This window comes from Astatotilapia calliptera, chromosome 15, assembly GCF_964374335.1.
Source record: "Astatotilapia calliptera chromosome 15, fAstCal68.1, whole genome shotgun sequence".
NCBI lineage: Eukaryota > Metazoa > Chordata > Actinopteri > Cichliformes > Cichlidae > Astatotilapia > Astatotilapia calliptera.
The window spans coordinates 1,228,832-1,254,426 of NC_137436.1; the positions used below are offsets into that span (position 1 = coordinate 1,228,832).

Below are 25,595 nucleotides of genomic sequence, written 5' to 3' on the forward strand. Positions count from 1 at the left end.
GTGGCCCAAACTGGAGGGTGTTTTTCTTTTCCTTTAAAGAATGATTGTTCTGTGATATCAGACATTAATCTCGGTGATCTGCAGCGGCAAAGTTGTTGAGATTCAAACTTTCAAATAAGGCAGCATTAAAACTGCAGAACTCAGCCAGAGCAGCTTGTTGAAGCAGTGGTCAGCAGCAGTTACTTGAAGCAATCATTTTGTCTGTGACACACTGTGGCAGAAATGTTGGATCAGTCTTCTTCACAACAAAGCTTCAGTTCATTGAGGTTTGCAGCTGTGTTGAGGTCTGGCCATTGCAACACTGATTCTTTTCTTTTTCTGCCGTTCTGTTGGAGGTTTGCTGCTGTGCTTGAATTCTAGTCGAGCTTAAGTTTGGTTGACTCAGTGAGTACAAAGTGTGCAAGTCATGTGGCTGCAAAACAAATCTGTCCTCAGCCTTCCACCTCTGTGACAGTTTGTACGGGGTGTTTGTGATGTAACAGCCCAAAGTCAGATGTAACTTTGCAAACCTAAGTTGTGCTGCCAGAGGCTTTCCCCCGGCAGCCGTTCCAAGTAATTCCTACTTATTCAGTGTTTCTGTAGTTTTACTGTCATGAACTCCAACTGAGGCTGAGATGTAGCTCAAACCTTTGCTCTTATAGACATGTGACAGTGGATTTAGGGTTTCTCAGGTTTGTAAGAGTCCTGTGACGACTTTGTTTTTCACACAGCTGTAGATTCTAGATTTTGTTTCTGTGATAGTGGGTCTGCAGTGTTGAGTGATTGCTCTCAGTCCCTGAGCCATGTTAAAAGAAACCTTGAGTCTTTCAAAAGATATCAAATCTTTATCAACTGTATGAATGAAGAATTAAAACTGTCAGCTGCTTCAGGCACAGAAACTCGGGGCGTGTTGAAGAAAACCTGTCACGGTGCAGGTTAGCATCACGCGCTGCTGCTCTTGTAACTGACTCGGAGCTGAAGTTGGCGTTCTGTCAGAGCTTCTTCATCTCAGAGTTTCCACTAAACCTGCTTTCTGGAACATGGGCAGATACAGATACCTGTCTGTTTGTTCTGAATGAGTTATGATGTTGATGTATGACGTTACCATTGAAAGTAGGAGGAGACAAAAAGCCGTTTTTGCTGACTGTTGCTTTGTTGCTGCTAACTTCCTTTTAGGAATCCAGCTGTCAAAGCTGTTCTGCTGAGCAGCAGCCGGCAGAGTGACTGCCTCTTCTTTTCGTTTTGGACATTAAATAGAAGATTAGTGTAACTGCATATTGTTTTGTGTTGTTTCAGATAGGTGCAGTTCATTTTCTGTGTTCATTTTAAGTGCCCAATGCCAGTGTTGTCATTGTTTTGGCTTCTTTGTGTGTTATCGTCCTATCGCTCATAGCCTTTGATCTGCTTATTTCATTGTTCCTCTAAAAACAAACAGCCACGAAGCTAAAAGTCTTTATATGGTAATAGTTGATAAAACATGAGGAGTTTGTTTTGATAAACTGCCAAACAATTCTTTAGATGTTTGAGTCTTGAGTTTATTTGCTCTGGTTTCAGTGGCTGTTGTGAAATGCATGAAAAAAAAAAATCTGTATTTGGTGTTAATCCACGAGTTGAAGCAAATTTGTGTTGGCACAATAAATATTAACATTCAGTGCACACGAGTCATGGTTTTGCTTCCCCGTTTCATTAGTTCCATTTTGGTGTTTCTGTAACATTTTATTAAAAAGGAACACGTCTTGGAAATGTTTCATGTTTGTCCCTGTAAAACATTTAGATCATCGTCCTCGTGGTGTTGGAAACAGTTGCTTTATGAACATACCCAGTGTTTAAAAACCACTTTTACAAGCTACAGATGGATATCTTTACTTTTTATAGAGATATCTAGATATAGAATGGGACACTGATTAATATCAGTAAGGTGATGTGCAACGAGATGACTGTGGCTTCATATAAACAAACATAACAGTTCTGTTGTCACACATTAGTGGAGACCCAGCTGTGCAGGGATATCAAACTAATTTGACATCGTAGCCACATACAGCGGGTGGGACAGGTGAAACTACATGATACACCTGTAAAGTTACAGAAAAGGTTTCATTGCTCACACTGTCCTGTAATTATACATTTAGAATGTAAAGTTTCCATGAGTTCACAGAAAATGTCCTTATGCTTCGGTGTGGTACGGATGGCAATGACCAACAGGAAAAGCTGTAAGACACATGAAAAGACAGAAGTTCAAACTCTATGCAGTCCTTCGTGTTTCTAAAGCTCTCCAGTGGGTTGAATTGGAGTCTTTGCTAGGGCAGTTTTGGCCCTCGGGCCTTATATTTGACACCTTGTTGCTTGTCAGTTTTCTCCTTTCTCCCATTCACAGAGCGCCCGGAGCAAGCTTCATAACCGAGACAGGTTTAATTCACTGCCTGTTTCTGTCGTCTTGTTGCCTTAGTATTTTCATTTGTGGACTCCCTTTAAAGATTGAATTTTACAGCCTTACTGCCACAAACTGATCAGTGAAGTGTCTTTAAAAATGAGTGCTAAACATTTGTAAAGAAACCAGATTTATTGGATTTCTGTTGTGTATAAATGAAGTGTATAAAAGTTACATAGCACTGACCAAGGAAAGAACTGTACGGTGGCTTATGACCAATGGGATATTTAAAGCAGCTTTTTAGTGTTTACAATATTCATTGAAAGATGTTCTTGAAGTTACTGGATGCCTTTTACATGCTAGCTTGTCTAATCTTTATCACATAATTCTATAATCATCTTTTTCTATTCTATAACTTAAGATTGTCATCATAGGCCGCATTACATAATCACACAGCAATCAGAGTACCTTGTCTTTGCTCAAAGGTCCAAAGAGGTACAGAAACATTTGGATTTATTTACACTAAAAGATAAAAACTGATTAAAGATTTGTTCAAGAAATTGCAGCTAATAGTAAAGATGTCACCAACAGTGAGAAGAAAGTTTCAAGCTGCTCGTATGCAACATTCAGGCCTCCTGAAACAAACACTACGCTGAGTGCTTGGTCCATCCAGAAAAAATAAATCCATCCTTTGATGAGGTAGAGATTAGATTTCCATCTGATTACTGCTTAAAAAATGCCAAGTAGGCCTGACTTGACATTTTAAACCCTTTGCACTGACTCCTGCGCCCAAGGCGAATGTGAGAGGCCACAGTATAAGAGGCACAGAGCCGGTTCAGATGGCGGACTGAAGCAAGTTGACATTAGTTCCTGGGATGAGGTTTTCATCTTCTCCGTTGATCAGAGGGTCCCACTGGTTAAAGTTCTTCTCCAGGCCTGCAAGAGTTTTGCACAGAGGAAAGGGGAGTAAGCAGAGTTCAGTCGATCTCTCAGCCAACTCCTCACAGCTCAGCTGATACTGTACACATATTACTATTAATCCTGTAAAAACGGCTTTAATGTGCCCACAGCTGTGTTCCTGCATTACATGATTAAATCTGACGAACGACTAGCAGGAGCTCTTACCAAGATGGCGTTGCAGAAACGCTAGTGTTGCTTTATTGCACAGGTCTATGGCGAGCTCTGGGTCGATCTCTCCTTTGAGTTTCATCAGCTTCCCAATCCAGTTGCCTGTGAGAAAGGTGAAGTCTGGGAAACTCTGGTGGACTGTACCTCTGAAAGAATGCAGGTGAAGAAGAGACATCATCACAAAATCAGCCCAAATTACCCCCAAAGTCTCTGAAAGTGCAGCAGACCAGTACTGGTACCTGATGGTGATCATTTTCCTCTGTATGACGGCCGAGTCGAGCTTCTTCATGCGGCTGATGTTTCCCGCCCACTGGAACTTCTCTGAGTTGATGAAAAAGATTGGCTGCTTCACCCGAGGAAAGATCTCATCGTCTAAAGGAGTCATCCAGGAGTCTAGCGCTACTCCACACCTGTTTATACGATAGCAGGCCAGGGTATTACTTTTAATAATCTGGGTCTGTTACTGCTGCCTGTAACACACGTTTCTAATTTATGCTAAGCAAAGTGAAATGCCCTCATGCACACAGCTCTATGGACAATAAGTGATAAAAGACTGGAAACCATAAAAACGTACTTGAATTTAACCTCTTTACACAGAGCCTCTATGACTGTTGCTCCTCCAAACGAATGGCCCATCACTGCTATCCTGCACAGGTCCATGGAGTTCTGTTACCAAGAACATGAGAGAGAATTAAGAAATCAGCACAAATTAAATTGTACTCCACTGCGTTTCACATTTTTCCTGATCACAGATTAAAGTCTGCTGATGTTCTTTATGCAAAACAGCATTTCATGAACTTTGGACTCTGCAGCTGATAAGCTGAGGCTAACACAGGTTTTTTCCTCAGTGCACTTTCAAAAGTCATCTGAACCTAGTTGATGTCATTTTATTGTTTATACACACACGGCAGCACAAAAAGTAAGAACTTTGTGTTTGATGCTTCTTGCCAATAATCTACAGCTGCAAAGTATATTTGGTGCCACGTTTGTAGGGAAACACATTTGTGCGTTGAGCAGCAGAGTTGAGTATGCGGGCCAATGCCAAACAGCTTATTCTGTGTCGACTCTTGTGTGGCGTTGAATGGGATGAGCAAAGTATGAAGAAACAAGACATATCGGCAGTTTAACAGTGTTTTTCACAAGTCAGCCAACAAAACAAAAAGTAGTGGTTGAAGAATGGGAAGCTATACCACAGCACTGCGTGACCAGCACGAGGAGCAGGTGCCATGCTGTTGTGGCCATGTATGGTTCTTCCACATGCTGTTGTTATGACTCTTATGTCTTCAGAGTTCAATAAATGACACCAAATAGAAGATTTGGCAACTTTTTCAAACTTGTGGCAAAATGTGGCACCATTAAAAGGGGAAATAAATAAGCCTGGTCTAAGACTTATTGCCAATCAAGTCAACTAAATGAAGACTTTCGGTGCCAAGCTCATATATAAAAACAAAAAGTGCTGGTAAATGAACTTTGGAAGCTCGAGACTTTAGGGAAAGTTGCAATAACCACAAAGATACAACACTGCTAGAAACACTCGTTGGTCTTCTAAGCATCACACAGCAGGATGCAACAAACCCTGAAACAGATGTTCCAAATGTACAAGTTGAATTTTTGTGAACTAAGAAATGATTAAGAAATTGAACAAGTGCGGGAATTGTGAAGTGGGCGTGTCCTACGTTAAGGATGTGCACACAGGAAGCAGTTCACTCATCAACCATTCATCGCTTTGGAGCTGATGTTTGTTGCAGACACTCCGTGCTGTACATACTTGGCACCTGCCCCATATGTCAATCAGCATCATCTTTGCAATACTTCACCTCAAAGCTTAGAAGAGTTGAGTGCTGGGGTTAGCCTACATCGCTTTGTCGGTGGTTTCTTCGCCCAGCTTGAAGTTGCACCACTCTGTGGTCTCTGGTCAAAAACTTGCCGTTGCTTCCTGATCTACTCTTTAAACTTTTCTCAGTTTCAAGTTGAGCAATCGAAGCAGTGAAGAATACCCCTGACTGACACACGACAGGAGTATAAATGGATTGGAAGTTGCCTAGGTAACCAGAGGCTGGAATGTCTGCTTCCTACGACGGGGGTCCACACAGGATCGCTCAGAGCACCGCTTTGTTGCCGACGGCTGGTTGCTAGGTTAACCCTTTAATGTATGTACCACTCTGTCATGTGTCAGTAACCAGCACACTTTGCTCTCCCAGGTATCAGCATCAGCTGTTCACCTCGAAGGTGAGAAGAGTTCAGCTTTAGCTTTAAACACTGTAAAGCTAAGAGGCTACAACTGTTGCCTTTTAGCTTTGATCAAACTTTGATCAAACTTCAAAGAGACTTCTGCGTTTCCTGGAGCCTTGTGACACTTGCCAACTTGCCCCATGCTCGTGTTACAACGACTTTCTGCGTCTTGTGACACATTTCCATTATTGTGTTTGCTACCACACACTGCATGCATGCATGCATGACAGCTGTCCTGCATGCATGTCACAGCCAGAGGTAACCAAAAGCTTACCTTCAGCGTTGACCAGTCAAAGTGCGTCTCCAGAACATTCTGCACTGAGATTCCTGAGTTGATTTCAGTGAGTTTATCCAGAGCCAGAATGCATTCATCTGCTCTTTGTTTCACCTGAAAGATGAAACAAATGAATTCATTCTGTTTCTTTAAGGTGCCATTAATATTTACCTTTACATTCATGACATCTGTACAGATACGACAAACAAAACCATCTTTTTCCCCTACTATGGGATTTATATACTCCCGGTCTCCCTAAACTTTTGTTTATGGTGGGCAGCCAATCAGAGGGAGCTTCTCTTAAAGGGAGGGGACAGGAAGTTATAGTGGAGCTGAGCTGCTGCACTTGGACCCAGTACAAGATAAACCAGGATTGTGTTGAACTGTGAGTTTTGCGAAGCTACTCTGATGAACAGAAAGAAAAAAAAAAGAAATATCCCTCGCCTTAATCGTAGATTTAAAAAGCCAACTGCTATCTGCAGTCCCTCATTCCTTTCAGCTTTAAGATAAACGGGATGTGACCACACGCTTGCCGTTTAACGTGACGTGCCCAGATGAAAATAGAAGAATGTCAGCTAGAACAAACGAGGATGTGGTTTGATTTTAACATCAGTGCCAAGCTGCCTGTGAGTAAGCGGGTATGAAGTTCACATCTTATGCAATCAAGAGACTGAATTTTAAACCCACAGAGGGAGTCTGTGGGTAATCTCTGCGACAACATACTTGTTTGTTTCTGAGGGGGAATTCGCTCTCTCCGTGCTGCAGAGCTCTGTAGTACATCCACTCCTTTACCAAGTTCTGTTGGGTGGCACCGGATGATTTTGTCAAACTTGCATTTGACCTTTCTGACTCTGGCTTCTCACAAAAATAATACGTAGCTGACGCCGACTGGTCTCTGTGGGAGAAAAATAAAACCATAACCTGTAGTTCCAGCCCTGGGAACAGATATTACTTCCTTCATGTTACTTGGAACAATTAGGGTTTAGACACATGCAGAGGACACATCCTGTTTGAGGCAGCGTGTGGCCCTCTCTCTGTAAGAAGCAAAGTCACTCTCATGTTGTTGCTCTCACACTGCAGCCGTGTGCTCTGTCTGCGGCTTTGTCAGCATGTCGCCGGCTGCTAAAATTCAGCAAAATAACACTTCCATCACCGTAAGTGACAGGCCAGCTGTGGCCATTATGTTCATCTCCATATGGTCCCCCTTGTCTGCATACTGAAAAGAATTGTGATGAGCTGGTTCATACCATTGTCTGCACACCCTTTCCACTCTTACTCCACACATAAACAGACAGCCAAGCAAACAATAGCAGAGGACAAACGTTCAGCTACGATTTCCTCCAAATGAAGATGACAAAGAACACCGATTTCAAACTCATTTTACATCGTGGGCCACATACGACCCACCTTAAGTGTGGGGACCACTTAAGGTCAGAAACTCCAATTTCTGCCAGTGTAAAGATGTTGAAACAATTAATCCCTGAGATATCTTCATATGAGGAAAAGAAGTGCAACTGCAACAGTTTGTCTTATTTTACACATGTAACATAAAACTAAGAGAAACACTGTTGCTAGCTCATTGTGCACACTGCATTTAGAATAATGTACTTTTCTATAGTAAAAACATCTATAGTAGATGCTCGAAAAATGGGAACTTTTCTGTCATTTAATTTTTTGTATCTATCAGTAACTTTCTGGTGTAGCATGGACACAATGGTCTGCAAAACTTTAAATACAGTTAAAAGTTCCAAATCCATAGAGATGAGAGAACAGAGCCTTTATTTGTCAGTTGCCCACAACCGAGATGACAGACCTTGCCGACCGCACATACACAACATCACACGCTTTCCAGCGGGCCCGATTGGAGTCTCTGCCTGGCCGATTCTGGCCCCTGGGCCCTATGTTTGACAACCCTGCTATAGAACAGTTGGCGCTTAATGGCATGAAAATGACATATGAACTAAATTGGAAAATTACCTGTGTTCCACTGATGCCACGATGAAGCCCTGAGAGGCCATTTCTGCACATATCGCTGAATACAAGGTCCTGAGAAACAATCACAGCAGCCACAGTGTGAGCAGAACTTGTAACGGGTTATTGCTGCAGGAGTGATGAAATAAAAAAACAAATGCATTGTGTGTGTACCTAAAGGCTCCCAAGCCGTGGGAGAAGATGATCACGGGACATTTTTCATTCGATTTAAATGGAGCATCCAAATAGGCTGGGATCTTGAAGGACCCTGAAATAGATGAAAATGAGGAACATTCACTTTGCCTATTTTTTTAAACCACATTAGAAAATGAAAGAAACCAGCTTTCTATTTTTTTAGTGACTAAAGTCATATAATATTGCTGTCCTGACCAAATACATTTGACTTTTACACCACAGAGAAATGGACTGTCAGGTTGGAGGTGGAAGCACAAGCACACAAGACTTGAGAAAAAATAGTCAATTTTATGCCATGAAATCATTAGAAATACTGGATTTTCCTAATTTATTCACCAAAGAGGTAGTTGAAGATCCTTTCACTGAGGGCCCTGTTCATTTTCATGAAGTCAGCCAAACCATTAAAGTACTCCTTGTATGGGACCCAGTCAGGCTTCCCTGCACTTTCCATCTCCTGACAGGGATAGTACAGCCGGAAGAAGGTGCCCTGTTGGAGAGACAGACAGTTCAAGCAACTCAGCAGAAGGCCATTTGCTCCCGTGATGTCAGCAGCCTGTTTGGCCCAATACCTGCTTTCCATAATACCCGTGGGTACCCAGCCCAGCATCTGCAGCACACTCAAGAATGTCAAATACAGATATGTGACCTCAGCTGTTACATGTCAGCACGAACAAAGGTTTTCTTTTGCTTGTACCTCTGCAGTGTGGTCCATCATGAAGTCAGTGCAGCCCACAGCGTTTGGGCCGTTGCCTGGAGGGATCCCGAGGTGGTTACTGCAGCTGCTGCCCATGGTGAAGAAACTGAGCGCGGACCTCCTGTGGTCTGGCAAATAGAAACACACACACGTGTACATCAATACTGCTGCTCTATAAACGGGAAAGATAACAGCACTAAAAGTCGGACTATTTCTGCACGGAAGCTACTGACTGCAATGAACATGTGTATACGCAGACTGTATCATTATATCGTTTATTAGTATCAAATGAAAGGCAAAAACTCATCACTGTGGTAACTGTAACCAGCCCTTGATCTAACCGCAGAGCCCCACACAATCGCACATTTAACTAAACGGGTCGAAGTGTTTGTGCTGTCAGTTAAAACAAAACCCAAAACGTGGCGTGTTAACTCCTACCTGTCCTCGCCCACGCGTTAAATCTCTTGACTCCTAACTGAACAAACCCTCCATAAGAAAACATCGACTAGCGCACTTTCGACAGCGACCTAACCAAACGTCCACTCTAGCCGCCGGTAACACTCGTTAAATAAAACAAAAAGCCTACCGGAGATACAGAAGTGCGAGCGCTGCCCGCTGTTTCTGCATCGGTTTCGCAATAACACCGTGGACTGACAGAGCAGTCACCGGATAAATGTACAACTTTGGGAGTGGTTAATGTTTTTGTCAGCTAGCCGCTGCTAGCATAGGAGGGGGCTAAACCAGAGTAGTGGATGAACGGTGTTGAGTCACTGTGGCAGTCCTGCCTTTGCCGGCCTAATGGCGTCCCCCCAACTGAAACCTTAATGACCTACATGTCATATTATTTAACAGTTGGCAATCATGCTGCTATCATTACTGTAATTACGACATTGGCGGCTCTAAATATAAACTCAACCAGGCGTATGAAATTGTGTTAACTGCTCTGTATACGGCTCTGGTTTATCGCAGCGACTCTCAGCTCTGGGATCACTTGTTTACAACAATCATCGACCCTTTAATTCATATTTTCATTAATATCGTGTGAGCCAAGGTGCTGTTGCCAAAGCAGCTGCATATAAGCGCTGGCTTCTCAGTGAAAATGGCATTTTAAAGTGTCTGTACTTTCGATGTGACTCCGCGTCTGTTGGGGGCAGCAGAGGGCAGCCGAGCGGGAAACAAAGCGAGGAGGGAGCAGAAGAGCGGTGGAGAACGATGCTGCGTTAGCAAAGCTAACTGTTTTCAACTCATTTATCAGCAACTCCTTGTGTTAAAGATGAAATTGGTGAGTAAAAAGCAGATCAGTGAAGAGAACAATGAATGTAGGAATCGTCGAAAATGATTAACTTATACGCACCCAAAAGTGACTGTTAGCTGGAAGCTAATAGCGTTTTTTGGTACAGTTGAATAAAGTTTAATAAAGGCGAGCAGCGAACAGCAAGTCAGTACAGCGTGAAGTGTTTAACTATGCATACGAAAAAACGGAAACACAATCCCCTGGTGTCGTGTTTATCCTGTTTTACTGTATCTTTGTACTCCTACACACACCTACACACACCTGTGGTTTTAACGGTGCATTCCCTCCTTGCAGTACTGTCTGTCGGGTCATCCTACATTGCCCTGCAATGTCCTCAAGTTCAAGTCCACCACTATCATGTTGGACTGTGGATTGGACACCACCTCTGTCCTCAACTTCCTGCCCCTGCCTTTGGTGCACAGGTGAGTCACTGACAGGAATTCATTCACTCGTGGATAACAGATATGTTTTGCTTGATGATGATGATGATCCTTTTTTTTCAGTCCAAGACTTTCCAAGCTCCCTGGTTGGGTCTCTAAGGATGGAACAATAAATTTGGAAAAGGCACGAGAAGCTGTTTGTAATGTGCTTAGGTTACTTGGCGTGTATTTCAACTTACTGCAGTTTTTTATGAAGATGTGCCGATTTATCTGTGGGGGAAAAAACTGTTTCGCCTTATGCTTGCAGGAGCTGAAGGAGTGCGCAGGGAGGGTGTTTGTTGACGCACAGCCAGAGTTCTGTCTCCCTGAGGTAGACATCCCTGATACTTCGTTTCTGCATCAGTGTTATAGCTTGTGCTAGAATGTCTTTCTGCAAAACAGGGGCCACTGTGAAGCATCAGAGTTGCAGCAAATCAACCTATTTTAAACAAATAATAAGAAAGAAAAAGAAACCTGATAGGCCTGCCACAATTGACAAGAATAGGGGAATCCTCTCCGAGAAATCAGTTACTATGATCAGAGCAGTGTGATTACCACGTCTTTTACCTTCACAGTAGACCTAAAACATAAATCTTAATAAATACCTGAAGTACCACAATGATATTTATTTAATCTGAATAACCCACAGAGAGAACTGTTGGACCTGTCCACCATCGATGTCATCCTAATCTCAAACTACCACTGCATGATGGCCCTGCCTTACATCACAGAGCACACCGGCTTCACCGGGACAGTGTACGCCACGGAGCCCACGCTGCAGATTGGCAGGTGACAGATGCAGGGGATGAATACCACATCTTACTATTTCTGTATTATTTTTGTGATATCATTATTATTTTATTTGGTAAAATGAGATACAGGTCACACGTCTTCGGTTGCGTTTACGCTCGTTCTTCCTCCTTCCTTCCTTAGGCTGCTGATGGAGGAGCTGGTGAACTTCATGGAGAGAGTTCCTAAAGCCCAGTCTGCCACGTCCTGGAAGAACAAGGAGATACAAAGGTAGTCTAGTTTTGTATTCTGTGTGTGTGCGTTTTGTCCGAGTTGACACATGAAATGCAGTTACTGACTTTGTTTTAGTCATTTTTGAAGTTTCATTTTCCATTCACCTAATTTGTCTGGTGTTTTGTTACACCTCCACTAACAGGGTGGTGTAACTCCACCGTTCAAATGAATACTTGTGTTATTGCATTAGGATGCTCCCGGGGCCGCTGAAGGATGCAGTTGATGTGTGGATGTGGAAGCGATGCTACAGCATGCAGGAGGTTAACTCTGCACTCAGCAAAGTGCAGCTTGTGGGTTATTCACAGAAAGTGGTGAGAATTGATTCTGTCCAGGAGATATTTAAGATTTCACATTTTTGCTTTCGTGCAGTGGTGACTTCTCGTCTTTTTTCTCGTTTGTTTTTCTTGCAGGAGTTGTTTGGAGCTGTACAAGTCTCCCCTTTAAGCTCCGGCTACTCGCTGGGAAGCTCCAACTGGATCATCCAGTCTCACCATGAGAAGGTGTCCTATGTGTCTGGCTCATCTCTACTCACCACACATCCTCAGGTAGGCCAGCAGGCGTAATGCTTCACCATTTCAAAGTCTCCTGGGTGCAACCCTTGAAGCTTTTTTCCTGAGCTGAGTGATTTCTGTCATATTTCGGGGCTGTTTACAGAACAAACTGCGTGTGCAGCAGTCAGGGAGGGGGGGCTCTGCTCGTGCAGCTAAATCACGTCGTTATTGATTTTTACTAAGGTGTCAAAACTTGTCATTGAGGGTCCAGCAGAGGTCATCACATGTCGTCTTTATGGGGGAGAAAGTTAAAGTTTGAAGGGATCGAGGACAAAACCGTCACGATCTAGAGTGGAAAGAGTGCAGTCCGTTATTTGTTTAGTCACAGATTTCCTTTTTCCTGTGCTCAGTTTCTTTTGGAAGCTAAATCTTTAGGCGAGTGTTTGTCAGTGCACGCTGTCATTGTTTGAATCCAGCCTGTTCTGTCCTATCACAACTACTCTGCAGTTTCTCTTCTTCTCTGCTCCCAGCCCATGGACCAGAGTTCCCTAAAGAATAGTGACGTCCTCATTCTGACAGGCCTCACTCAGATGCCTACTGCCAACCCAGACGGCATGCTGGGAGAGTTCTGCAGTAACTTGGGTGGGTTTTAATGTAGCGCTCAGATTTCTGTGGCGTGTGAAAAGAACCAAACGTTGAAGTCATTCTTGTATCATTTAAGTGGAACTTGAATGATGTTGTCTGTGCTTGTTCTTCTGCGTTCTGCAGCCATGACCATCCGGGCAGGAGGAAATGTGCTGGTGCCGTGCTACTCCTCGGGAGTGATCTACGACCTGCTCGAGTGTTTGTACCAGTTCATAGAGAGCGCCAACCTGGGGACCACGCCCTTCTACTTCATCTCACCCATAGCCAACAGCTCGCTGGAGTTCTCTCAGATCTTCGCCGAGTGGTGAGCGGCCGTTTATCGAAAGCTTCTCGATTCTGTGGTGAAAGTTTGTGATTTTAGGTTTTACTGTTTTTCTTCAGCATGTGCTCGGTTAGCTTGTCCTCATTTTTCCACGTCTTCCACAACAAGTCATGATGCAGTCACTCTGATAAGTAGGAACACAGTATCGATGTTTTGTTACTTGATAGGAGTGCAACAAACAGCAGAGAGACGGTAACGTGTGACTGTGGAATATTCCACGTGCTTTTTCTTTTTCTCCAATATTTCAGGCTTTGTCACAACAAGCAAACAAAGGTTTATCTCCCAGAGCCGCCTTTCCCACACGCAGAGGTGAGTCAAGAACACTGGCTGTTAGGCCTGGGCCATATCATACCGCTCACGGTAACACCAGTCAGGCAACGATAAGAAAATGAAACATGGCGATAGAATATGGGTAAAACGTGCATGCGCAGTACCTTTGTTTTCATACGCACATGGCGGCGACGCAGAACGAGAAGAGGGAAAGCAGATCGTTGAATGAAACAGATGAACCTGAACTGGTTTGTAAAAATGCTGCAGCTTCACTGGTGTGGAACTGGTTTAGCTTTCGTCCGTCAGATACACAACAAAGCACTGTTTGTGGTAGCGCATGCTAGCGGGCCGTCGTTATTACTGAACCGATTTTAGTGCACGGCGCTCGAAATTCTGTCAAAAAAGGTTTCAGTACGACTTTGCTGAGCTACGAAGCCGCACCTCTTGATGGATTGTTGGAGCATTATGGCTATTGTAGGCGGAGCCTTGCGGAGCGATACGTGCTGTGCTTCAACATAATGTTACCGTATTGTGTGTGTATGACCTCTTTTTAAGTTTTGTGGATGTTATACATGGTTATGGTGAGGATGTGTCGGCCAGTTTCCACTGGAAATGTTTTTTGGTTAAACTGTCAGCGAGGAGTTTGCACTGTTACATTTTATATAACTTTAATGCAAAAACAGCTGCTTGTTTAAGTGAAAATACTTTGGTGGGTGTTTTGCACTAATAAAGTATTTTGTCTCGCGTTAATTATATCGTCAGTTATATCGTTAGCACACATTTTCAAATATATATGGTGATAAATATTTTTGGCCATGTTGCCCTGCCCTACTGGCAGTGCACTTCTCCTTTATACTGAAAATAATCATTATCTTATAGGGAACCCACTTTTTTTTAGGTTTTTAACTTTTTAGGTTTTTAACCGTAACTCGATACAAAAAAATGTTCATGCATTTTTAATTTGTCATTTATTAAAATTATAAATATATATTTTAACTCAAAAGTACAGTTTTTAAATTTAACCCTAACCCTTGTGCGCGTTTTTTATTGTGACAGCGAATGCGCACCTGCGGACCACTTATGTGCAGCCCTGGTTATTTAGCTCGTCATATTGCAGCCACAGAAATTCTTTTGTCCATGAAACCATAAAGCTGCACTTTCTTTTTGCCTTATAGTCTGATTTGTCATAACTTCTCCGTTTTGTGGTAAGCTTTTCTTTGGCTGTCACTTCTTCACCCTGACCTGTCTTATTTGGCTCAGCAGAACTAAAATATATATCTGTCTGTGAAGGTCATCGTAGTCAAATATATATCCTGCTGCTTTTACACGCGCACTCACAAGCTCAGCGATTCTCTGCGCGATCAACCTCTCACATGTGTAAGCTGCGGGAGATTTCACTTGTCATGTTTGCATAGTAAGCTAACGATTAATAAGACGATGTCAGAGGAATTGGTGCACAAATTATCATCACTCACAGATCAGTGCTGTCGCTCTCTATACACAGTTCACACGATTGCAAAGTGAAAGCAAAAAAACAAGCGCAAATTCAAACGCGACTTCAATATGTCACATATTGACAGTGGCTCACCGATGCCAATGACATAATTACCCAGCTACATTTCTGAAAGAATGCAGAAGCATTGACATATATTTTTCCTACAATAGCCCGACGGGCAGGGCAGAGATAGATTTTGGTAGCCCGACTGAAAAAATCGCTAGCTCCAGGACGTCGGGCTAGCGATATTGCGAGCCCTGTATCTGATTGAGGAATCACTCATCTTTGGAAAAGAGAGTTTATTACAGAGAAATGTCTCTTTCCAAAATAAAAGCTATACTATCCGCTTCTTCTGGGCTATATTCTCAGCAGCATATTAAACATATAAGGAGAATCATGTGCTAACAGCTGTCTAAATGACTCGGCTAAAGTTAGTAGCATGCTTGTTGTTTTTGTCTTTGCACTAGGATGATGTCGGAGTAAATGTGCAGTCATATTCGTTGTGTTCCCACTAGTGCTTTCAGGTTAATCTCGTTGAAATGACCTTAACGCCACAACACGGCAAATCTCCGTTAACGAGCTACCGCCGATCGCTCCGTGCATGGGGCTAGACGGCCAACACGTTAACGAGCTAACTGCGCTAACACACTAGCTCCCACCCATGTAATTGAGCATTGCGTGGCACATCCAACATACTGTTTTACTTTAGTCCATGACTCGCTTACCTTCAGGGTCATACGTCACATGAAAACCAAAATAATTCCAAACGCCAGATCTGAATGAGGGTGGGGGAGGTCCATGTTGTAAGGAGAGCTTAACTTCTGTCTCGCTAGCTTGCCCTGCGCTCTTCCTTCTGACTATGCTGTCTGTGTTGAGCGCTCAGCAGATCTGCGCTCGACAGTGCAGCCTAGGCGGAGTAGTCGAACGCAGATTCACTGAGCGCTCCACACAGACAGCATCGTCAGAAGGAAAGTTGATAAAATAAATTACAAATGTTGTATTGTTCGATACATATGCGTACCGAACCGAAAGCACTGTATCGAACGGTTCAATATCGATACGAATATCATTGCACCCCTAGTATCTGTATCGGTCCCATACTGACCTAAATTATTGGATCGGATATCGGAGAGAAATAAAAAATGTAATCCGATCCGTTAAATATCACAAAAGCACCTCACAAAACTTGCGACACGGCGTAACTCGGCTCATAACCTCAGCACGTCGGAGCCGTGTGCATCACGCGATAGAGCGGCTGTGGCGTGCGAGACCTGTTGGCGCTCTGGTTGAGCGTTTGGAGCCTCGCTACCAAACCAGCATTTCATCTCTGAGGAAGTGTTTATGTTTTATGCAAAGTCATGTTTGGTTGGAGAAAACTTTGAATTGGAAAGCATTAGGCAAATAGTATGTTCGACCAGGCCAGTGCTGTCACAAGTCATTAATAACAGATGACATGTAGCCATGAGTTGCATCAAATGTGAGTGAGATGTGCTTTTGCCTGGAGCGCATCATACCTCTAACACACGTTTTAAAAAGCAGAGTCGACTGATACAAAGATACCAGGATGAAAACACAAGTACACCTGTGGAGCTGGTGACGAGGTCACGTTGATAAACTGGTGCTTGAATGTGCTGCTGATGTTTCAGCTCATCCAAACCAACAAGCTGAAGCACTACCCCAGCATTCACGGAGACTTCAGCAGCGAGTTCCGTCAGCCCTGCGTGGTTTTCACCGGTCACCCCTCTCTGCGCTTCGGGGACGTCGTTCACTTCATGGAGCTCTGGGGCAAATCCAGCCTTAACACCATCATCTTTACTGGTAATTACAGCTATCGCTACATCTCTCACACGTGACTAAAACAAGGAAAGCCTGAGCTGGTAATGTCCTGAGTGCCTGATCTTTCTCACTCAGAGCCGGACTTCTCCTACCTGGATGCCCTGGCTCCGTACCAGCCGTTAGCCATGAAGTGCGTTTACTGTCCCATTGACACACGGCTCAACTTCCACCAAGTATCAAAGCTGCTCAAGGAAGTCCAGGTATGCTGTTAGCACCTGATCTGATTATGAGAGAAATACACAGAAATAGAGCCGAGACTAAGGAACGATGATTCTACGATGAGGAGGGAAAGGCTGCATCATGATGCTAGAACTGTGCTGTGCCATAGTGACTGAGTCTGTGAGAGCGTTGTGGGTGAAACGGGAGAATGGAAAGCAGATTTCCAAGTTAACAGACAATATACAAATAAAATGGCAGAACAATGTGAGCGTTCAGGGCAGAGCTCAGGGAAGCAGCGGGTCTTGCTTAAGATTTGAGGGATTTGATCGAAGCATCCCTGTAGTTCCAGGATGGCCCATTCGCAGCACTAGTTCTCGTTTAGCTGTAGCCTTAATTTAAATGTTAACAAAGCCAGCTTCAGCCGCTCACATTTGTACTCTGTGTGTAAAAGCCGTGTCTTCTTCCTGCAGCCTCTCCACGTGGTGTGTCCCGAGCAGTACACCCAGCCTCCTCTGACCCAGTCCCACCGCTCCGACCTGATGTTGGAGCTGCAGCCTCCTCCTATGCCCTACAGACGCTGCTCTGTTCTCAACCTGCCCTTCAGACGCCGCTACGAACGCATCTACATCCTGCCTGAGGTGAGGCCCCGAAGAGAAGGAAGTCAAAACTCCTCAGAGATGGATCTGAGTTTCTGGCCACAGAGTATCTGGTGAATTCTCTGATCACTATGACAACGTGGCGTTTGATCAGCTGTTTTTATTGAGAAATCCTCTCGCTGTCAGAAAGCAGGCGGACGGTTTTAATTGCTGAGAGTCGTATTCTTCTCTTCCTAGCTGGCCAACTCCCTGGTGCCCTCTGAGATCAAACCCGGCGTCTCTGTGGCGACCGTGTCTGCGTTGCTGCACTCAAAGGACAACAAGCACACGTTACAGGTGAGCCCAGAATGCTTGCACTTCCATTAGAGAATCAGCTGATCAGAGCTCAGCTGCATTTGTCTTTCATTTGTTCCCAGTCGGTGCCCAAACCCCCTCCCATGCCCCCCAGCAAGAAGAGGAAGCGGGTGATTGAGGAGCCCCCCGTAGCGTTGGCCCCTAAACCCATGCTGAGTGGAGCTGTGGCCCTGGAGGCTTTTCTGGCCACTTTGCAGAAGGTGGGAAATGTGAGCGAGAGGGCTATCAGTGTGCTGTGATAGTAGCACTAACTTAATGCTAACTTATGTGCTCATTTGCAGCACGGGATCACAGAAGTTAAAGTGGAGGAAACTGCAGACGGGCACATCCTGCACCTGCAGGCGGAGGACACGCTCATTCAGCTGGAGGAGGACGGGACGCATATCGTCTGTGACAGTGAGCCACTGAGGACCACGCTCAGGGACCTGGTGCTGCGCTTCCTGCAGAAACTCTGAGCTGAATCCTGGCTGTTAGTTTCTAACAGTGTTTCTGCGTCACTGGATTATGGAGAGAAGCGGAGGGGAAGGTGTGGATGCTCAACGGCCATATTTACAGTCGTTTCACTGTACAGCATTGTTTGGTTTTATTTTATAAAACTCGCACATGTATTATTTTGTATTTAAGTTTTCCAGAATCGTACAGTGACTGTCGTTCATCACTTAGTCTTAGGAAAGCTTTAATAGTGGAAGCTGAGACGTTGCTCTCGAGCCCGGGCTTTGTGTAGCCGGTGTGTTCCTGCGTTGTGTCTGACAATGAAGGGTAAAAGAAACCAAGACCTCGCTCCAGCTCCTACAACCAAATGCAAACAGTAGGGAAGAGGGTCAGCTCCACCCACCACAACTCCCAAGCTAGCAAGAATGACCTGTTCATGCTAGCACTGACTGTGCCTATAACACATGTGACACACACGTACTGCACATTTACATTTACAGCATCTAGCAAAGACAGACACAATGACTGAACTAAAGACACACAATCAGAAATATCAGGGTGGCTAAATATACATTATGTGTTGCAGTGTTGGGGACGACACCGACCTCCCCCACAGGGGAATTGTAGAAAAGGGGAGAGGCCAAAGGGGAGCACTGTTTATAGGGGTGCACCAAAGAAGAAGAACAGTGAGGAGGGGCTCCAACTGATAATGAACAAAACTACAGGCTTGAAGGTCCTAACAGTCGGGTATAACAGGAAGGGTTTGGGGTCTAGAACACATTTTGTGTAATTATAACAATATGTCATTTATGACCCGGTTACATTTGCACAGGATAGAATGAGGAAAGCGCTTTACTCACATTCCTCAGAAGTGTTCCTTCCTGAAACTGAGTAACAGCAGGTGTGTTTTCCCAGCACACGCCGACATGACACAAGAGGAAATGCACAGTAAACATGTTCAACAGGAATGATGGCTGCATATTTAAGCTGGGCTCCCTGAACACACCAGGGCCTCTGTCAGTGTTCACAGTGGTTTGCTGTTTCCACACACACACACACACACACACACACACACACACACACACACACACACACACTCTTCTGGAAATGCTCCGTTTCTCTGGTGAGGAAACAACCATTTCCTCCCGTTCTTAAACACAGTTGCACATTTTCCAGCGGGAGGAGTCGCCCCCTGCTGACCACTATGAAGAATACCAGTTTAAGGCACTTTGACAGCAGCTTCGTGTCTCAGAACCAGGTTCTGTGATATTCTTCCAACTACATAGACTCCAGATGTTTTACACTGAGTGTGTTTGGCATTTGAATTTGGCCTGGACTCAGACACAGTTTTTCAGCTTGATGTGCACTTACCGAGACACCGTGTGAAAGTTTTGCCTTTTAACATTTGCGTGTAACTTTTCCCAATCTCACAGTGATGAAGAGTCCTGTCAGAAATCCCTGAAGCCAGATTCAGATACTGAAAACGTTCATGTGTAGCACCTTTTTGTTTAGTTCACTTTTCCTTCACATGTGGAGCCAAAATGTCATATTTGATTTACGTCAGCATGTTGTGCAACGAATTCTTAAAAAATGAGTCCAAGTTAGACAAAAGAAGAAGTTTCTGACCTATAAACGCATTTATAGCAGATGAACGGTATCTGAGTCATGTTCACAAGAATTAGAAAAAACAAACTGTATTAAGCTGACACAGGAGCCGGGAAACACCTGCACAGAAAAACACACAGTGGGACACCAGCAGTCACGGACTGGCCTCCCCAGAGCCCCGACCTCAACATCATTGAAGCAATGTGGGATGATCCTGACAGAGAAAGCCAAGATCCAAAAAGATCTTTGAATGTTCTTCAAGAAGCCTGCAGAACTATTTTTGGAGGATACTTAGAGAAATGAGAAGAAAGCTGAAAAGTAAAGACGGTCACAACAAATATTCCAGCAGGTTCAAACTTGTACAAAGTCAGTTTGTCTTATAAACTGTTTTCTAGTGCATTTAAAAATGTTTAAAAAAATAATCAAAAAACTAAAAACACCCATTTCTCAAATTCTTAGTAAAACCCAAGGAAGTGATGTGGCTCATGACGTCTGCACATTACTGCAAGTCTGGCCCAGCTCACAGTAAAAACTACTGTGAGTAACCCCGCTGACAAAAGACCGACATGCATGAGGCACGACACCGACAACTCATTTGTGTCACAAAATATTTAATCAGTGCAGAATTGATTACACGCGTCAGAAGTACATCTAATAATAAGCTGTACAATATCTTACAGTGTACTACGTGTTGCTTTGATAATACAACTGTCTGCAGCAGGAGGATCACCTACGACTGATAAATGTGAGGTGTCTGGAAAAAACAACTAAAACAACACTTCACCTTCAGAGTGAAATACAGACAGATGCAACATTAACTGCTTCGGCTGGTACACGTGTGCAGTAATCTCATCTTCAGGGTGGTTTTAAAAAAAGAAAAAAGGACATAAGGTATCAGGTACGTTACGTTTCAGCGGATCCTGACATTGACGGTTTCCACGTGGTTCCAGGCAGGAAGAACAAACAGGGGACTGTCCAGTGATCGATTCTGCAGCTACGGCCACTAAAAAACTGCTAGATTATCAGTGGCTTCATTAAAGAGAAGATATTCATACCAGCACGAAGCCACGGTGTCCCCTCTTTGTTCTGTTTCCTGAAACTACAGGCAGTGCATTTAAGAGCGTGATGACATCATTAGCCGATGAGGCCCAGGCAGCATGAATAATGACCTTAACTTAGGCGTGGTACAGTTAGGCAAGTCTAAAGCTCATCTGGTCTTACACTGAGCGTGGAGGACAGCGGCGAGGGGAAGATCGCAGAGGACTGATGTAACCAGGTGAGAGCGCTCAGGTGGCAGCTTGAACACGGTGATCACAGCCGGCTCTGTCGCGGTCAGCTGGCAGTTTGAGGTGGGAGTGAGGGGGTGATGTCACCGTTCTTCTTGGAGGTGCAGAAGTATTAAAGCTTTTTATTACAACAGGATGGAAAGACTCATTGTAACGATGTTATCGTTCAGCTCTATGGAGCTTTCATTTGGCCCGCAGCTTTTGCTTTGGGGTTCGCTCTCATCATGGGAGCCATGGTGCCCTCAGCTGTGCTGGAAAAAACAAAGCTGTAATACCGAATGTACAATACCCAAGTCTATTTATCCCGCTGTGCACTCTGTGGCCGGTGTTTTTCACTCCTTTTAGTTCGGGGACTGAGTGTGTGTGTTTGTGTGGTGGCGGCGGCAGTGGGGAGGGGTTCAACCTGATAAATGCGCCTTTGGATGAGTCAGCCGCGTCACGCTTATACCCGTCCATTACTTGGACTCTTTCTCTGCGTCCAGCACTGCAGAGCGGATGCCCAGCTTCTTCAGCTCCTCCACCAGGTCTCCGTTCTGGTGCATCTGCAGAAAGATGTCGCAGCCTCCCACAAACTCGCCATTGAAGTACACCTGAGGGATCGTGGGCCAGTTGGAGAAGTCTTTGACTCCTGTGGAAGGCAGACAGCGTTAATACTACCAGTCCTGTTTCTCTGAACACCTCGTGGGTTTTAAAATTAGGCGTAGCAGTTTGGTTACATGCCTCATTAGCATTTTTAAGGAAAATCTGAGGGGTGGGGTTTTTTTTCTACCCACTGAAACTGTAGCAAAAGCACAAACCTCCACACTCACAGCAAAGGGTCTCCAACCCAATTCAGATTTATTCATTTAGTGCAACAACAGTGGCCTCCAGGCACTTTATACTGTAAAGTAAATAATGGAGAGAAAAATCCCAACAATCAGGCGACCCTTATGAGCAAACCATAGATGGAAGAGGGAAAGATGAACTGCCTTTTAGCAGGAAGGCAGAACCAGGTTCAGTGAGGGGCCATCTGTGAGTGGTTGGGGGTGAGGGGAGGAAGCCAGGAGAAAACACGCTGGAAGAGCCTCTTCTCTTAACCCCCCCCCTTTAAGCCCTTTAACATCAGTATTATGTTTGTTAGTGTCCAGATGCGGCTGTAAAATACAACATTCAGACTATATAACAATATGTAAATTGATCCAATCGGCCATTATCAGGTATTTCACTCTAAACGTGGTTAAAGACACGTAGACAGGACAACAGGAGCACATATTGCTGATGTCATCTGTGAGGACGCTTCCCTGCTCTCCGACATGTCTCGTGTCATTATCGGAACAATGGGGATCGAGTCCTGACAGAGGCCGGGACTTTGATACCGATGCTAACGTTACCCCACCCTTTGGTGCTGCTGCACAACACTGATAAAAACTGGCCATGGAGTGCCGTTGACAGCTATCCTAACCGAATGCTGCTTTGAATGAGGTAACGATCAGGACCCGACACTTCAAGGATGTTTAAATGAGCTGCACCCAGCATGTGACGCTTTTTCTGCCGGTTACAAAGTAACCAAAACGGTACACGTTCACCTGAGAGGTGACAACCTGTTGCTGTCAGGCAGACTCCGGGTTACTGACCTTGTCTGAGGTCCTGGTCCTCCAACACGTTGTACGCTGCGTAGTTGTCCACGCCGTGCATCCGGAGGATCTGAACCACAGCGTTACTGAAGCCGCACATGGGCTGCGCCGGCGTGCCTTTCATAAACACCACCACTTTGTCCTTCTTCACCATCTCACCGAGGTCTTTCTGGAGATCCGCCGCCGAGCACAGGAGCCGGACTGAGGCCCACTGCGAGCGGCCGTCGGTTTGTCTGGGCAGGTAGACAGCCGGACCCGAGCGGAGACACCGAGCAGCGGATCGGAATAAACTGTTCATGGTTTGTGTTCAATTATCTCGTTACAAGAGGAGAAGAAACGTCCTACAGACGGGCCAGAGTCGGAGTAAAAACAGCCAGTCAAACTACTGTCGCCTCACTGTTACGATGAGGGGCGTTTACGTGAACGGTGATTGGACAGCTTCGCCCAGTCTTCGCCGAGTCTGATTTGCTAATGGTGGCGTCACACGTCATTCAACGCTGGCGAATGTAAGACGTTTAAAGTTATTGTGTTAGAAAATATAATAGTAACAATGTTACAATAAAAATAAGAATAATGTGGCATTCACATGGCATGTATATGAATATGGCATGTTTTCTTTGATAAAATAAAACATTATATATAAAATAAAATAAAATTTCAGGTCACAGAAGCAGAAAAGGACTTCCGGAGCATTTTACATTCACAGGAAGAAGAGGGTAACTGTTTGAAAGATGGCGGCGCCCACGCAGAAGAATAACAAACCGGGGAAACCTGGAGGGAAAGAGGCTCAGCCTCTCATTATCGCCAAAACACCGGCGGAGGAACAGCGTCTGAAACTGGAGAAGTTGATGCGAAACCCAGATAAGCTCGCTCCGATCCCGGACCGACCCAAAGAATGGAACCCGCGAGCCCCGCCGGAGTTCGTCCGGGACGTGATGGGCTCCAGCGCGGGTGCAGGCAGCGGAGAGTTCCACGTTTATCGCCACCTCCGCCGCAGAGAGTACCAGAGACAGGACTTTCTGGACAAGATATCAGAGAAGCAAACTAAGGACGAGGAGTACCTGGAAAAACTGGAGCGGAACAAAGAGGCCGCCGAAGAGAGGACAGCGAAGCGGCGGAAGAAGCGAGAGAAGATGAAGCAGAAGAAGCTCCTGGCGAAGAAAGCTAAACGTGAAACTAAAAGCAAGAAGGAGGGAGACGACAAGAGCTCCGAGAGCGAGGAGGAGGACGAAAGCAAGGATGAAGATGAGGAAGACGAAAGAGAAGCTGAGGATGACGCAGAAGCGCCCAGCTTCATCATGGGGAAGAAATGAACCCGTGAAACGTGGAAACTCCTCGCAGTTGGACACACCAGCGACACTTCAAGCCTTTGAAAATAGAGGAGATGATTTGGATCCTGTGGTGAGCCTGCAAACAGGAAGGTGGACCTGACCTGCTGCAAGGATTAAAAACATTGTCGCTCATCAGCAGAGACACTTGGACTGCCTCGTTTAGCAGGCAGGAGAATCCACCGAGGGACCGATGTTTGAAAGAGGAATTGTTCAGTGTAGTTATTCATTATGGCTTCCAGGATCACACCTGGAAGCCTTTGTCGTTGTTATATTTCAGTATGATTCAGGCTTATCTGCAGGGAAATCCAGCTTTGGTTTTAAGTTAGGAATGTTAACAGTATTTGGAAATAATCTATTTCAATGTGCTAAATGTTTTGAAATAAAACTGAATAATAAAAACACCCGGGTGTTGTGCAAGTTGCTCACAATGAAACCCAACAGCCAAGATGATACTTAGACATGTGATTGATGCTTCGATGTTCTCCTGTGCAGCCTTGTGAAGCTGCCCCTGGCCCAGCCTGTTGCCTGTGGGTACAACAAGCTGCAGAAAGCAACTCAAAGAATGAAAAGGCGTGGCTCCTGGAGGCTCGGGAGTGTCACGTGCGATGTTCTTTGCACAGACCCCTGCCTCCCACGGTGGTGACGACCTCCCCCGGTAGCCGTCACCTTTCTTGAGGCAGGTAGAGTAAAACCTGGCAGCCAGATATTGTCTGAAACAGGGGAAGCTCTTCCTGTCAGACACTGTTCAGCTGTCACACTGAAGCCTTTGGGAGGCTTTGCTGTTTAGTTTCAACTATTAAAAACACTCAGAACGTTTGTTTGCTTCAGTGTAATAGTTTGCCTGTGCCTACTTGTTAGTTTGCTCCTTTAATACAAATAAGAATATAGCTGGAAGCGAGTCACTGCTTTCCATCAGGTTTTGGGTTTCTTCATTTATACTTATTTAGTTAGAAAATGTTGTCATTCCTTCAACCTGAATCCTTGACCGATGCTGCAGATTAATGTTAGAAATGTATGTCATACTTTTACTTGTGCTCAGTATCACATGTTCCCCGTTGGATTAAAAAAAATGCACATTTCTCCTAATCATATTAAATTCAAATGATTTCCTTTAAATGTGATACCTGAACATGTTTTAAAACAACATTTGCTCTCTTCCTTCTTTGGTTTAAACTTTTTCTTTTATTTAACAAAATGGGCCAACGGGACTTAAATAAAATGTGTTTTTGGTCTTTTTATGGTCTGAAAGTCATTAAAAAATGTTTACCTAGATTCACAAAATATAAAAAGTGTTTCATTGAAAGAGCTGTTAATGTGCACGTGCTTTATGATTTTAAGTATCTCTTCAAAAATTCATCCTGTCAGCAAGAACAGAAAAAGGATGTTTGATGTACACGTGGCTTTCTGTTAGCTGTAGTGAAACACATTTAGGTCTTAGGAGTGTATCTTTAATATATTACTGGATATTTTTATTTATGATTTATTTTAATACCCGATGAAGATCAGTTACAATTTTTGACATTTGTTTTTTTCCTGCACAGCTGTTGTTCATTCAGGTGAGTTTTCAAACTAGCTGCTTATTA

At 44.4% G+C, this 25,595-nt stretch overlaps 5 protein-coding genes and 1 non-coding gene across 14 annotated transcripts in view; 4 read left to right on the forward strand and 2 right to left on the reverse strand.

The window, feature by feature from the left end:
• The window catches only part of tdrd6a (tudor domain containing 6a), a 31,076-nt gene extending 28,039 nt beyond the window's left edge, over positions 1 to 3,037 (forward strand). For all 3 annotated transcript variants that reach the window (XM_080289441.1, XM_026194120.2, XM_026194121.2), the window contains one exon: positions 1,156 to 3,037. The gene's annotated coding sequence lies outside the window, so the exon portion shown is untranslated. The remainder of the gene's footprint in view (positions 1 to 1,155) is intronic.
• Positions 2,521 to 10,537, reverse strand: LOC113037247 (platelet-activating factor acetylhydrolase). 3 transcript variants are annotated; one of them, XM_080289446.1, is made up of 11 exons: positions 10,397 to 10,537; positions 8,842 to 8,969; positions 8,484 to 8,634; positions 8,127 to 8,220; positions 7,959 to 8,027; positions 6,705 to 6,876; positions 5,982 to 6,095; positions 4,050 to 4,141; positions 3,715 to 3,885; positions 3,473 to 3,621; positions 2,521 to 3,283 (listed from the first exon to the last, which is right to left on the reverse strand). In XM_080289446.1, the coding sequence occupies exons 2-11, from the start codon at positions 8,935 to 8,937 to the stop codon at positions 3,183 to 3,185; spliced, it is 1,209 nt and encodes a 402-aa protein (XP_080145572.1). In that variant the 5' UTR covers positions 8,938 to 8,969; positions 10,397 to 10,537; the 3' UTR covers positions 2,521 to 3,182. The 3 variants fall into 3 exon arrangements, with proteins under 3 accessions (XP_080145572.1, XP_080145570.1, XP_080145571.1); XM_080289444.1 differs by lacking the exon at positions 10,397 to 10,537 and adding an exon at positions 9,280 to 9,589; XM_080289445.1 differs by lacking the exon at positions 10,397 to 10,537 and adding an exon at positions 9,428 to 9,583.
• On the forward strand, positions 9,815 to 18,384 carry ints9 (integrator complex subunit 9). 5 transcript variants are annotated; one of them, XR_013901619.1, is made up of 17 exons: positions 9,815 to 10,123; positions 10,430 to 10,557; positions 10,639 to 10,720; positions 10,823 to 10,885; positions 11,204 to 11,343; positions 11,488 to 11,574; positions 11,768 to 11,888; positions 11,988 to 12,122; positions 12,599 to 12,710; positions 12,837 to 13,017; positions 13,284 to 13,344; positions 16,447 to 16,618; positions 16,712 to 16,836; positions 17,266 to 17,504; positions 17,629 to 17,727; positions 17,808 to 17,945; positions 18,027 to 18,384. XR_013901619.1 is itself a non-coding variant. In XM_080289442.1 (17 exons), the coding sequence occupies exons 1-17, from the start codon at positions 10,115 to 10,117 to the stop codon at positions 18,198 to 18,200; spliced, it is 1,995 nt and encodes a 664-aa protein (XP_080145568.1). In that variant the 5' UTR covers positions 9,815 to 10,114; the 3' UTR covers positions 18,201 to 18,384. The 5 variants fall into 5 exon arrangements, 3 of the variants coding, with proteins under 3 accessions (XP_080145568.1, XP_080145569.1, XP_026049778.1); XR_013901620.1 differs by having other exon boundaries at positions 18,040 to 18,384; XM_080289442.1 differs by having other exon boundaries at positions 17,266 to 17,433.
• A 1,992-nt stretch (positions 18,385 to 20,376) lies between these two features.
• glrx5 (glutaredoxin 5 homolog (S. cerevisiae)) lies at positions 20,377 to 22,979 on the reverse strand. The gene is made up of 2 exons (XM_026194124.2): positions 22,682 to 22,979; positions 20,377 to 21,696 (listed from the first exon to the last, which is right to left on the reverse strand). Exons 1-2 carry the CDS (start codon positions 22,977 to 22,979, stop codon positions 21,524 to 21,526), a joined length of 471 nt encoding a protein of 156 aa, XP_026049909.1. The 3' UTR covers positions 20,377 to 21,523.
• A 69-nt stretch (positions 22,980 to 23,048) lies between these two features.
• On the forward strand, positions 23,049 to 24,413 carry prkrip1 (PRKR interacting protein 1). The gene is made up of 2 exons (XM_026193994.2): positions 23,049 to 23,187; positions 23,343 to 24,413. The coding sequence occupies exon 2, from the start codon at positions 23,413 to 23,415 to the stop codon at positions 23,992 to 23,994; it is 582 nt and encodes a 193-aa protein (XP_026049779.1). The 5' UTR covers positions 23,049 to 23,187; positions 23,343 to 23,412; the 3' UTR covers positions 23,995 to 24,413.
• An 84-nt stretch (positions 24,414 to 24,497) lies between these two features.
• On the forward strand, positions 24,498 to 24,772 carry LOC113007209 (small Cajal body-specific RNA 13). Its single transcript, XR_003269887.2, has one exon.
• The last annotated feature ends 823 nt before the right edge of the window (positions 24,773 to 25,595 follow it).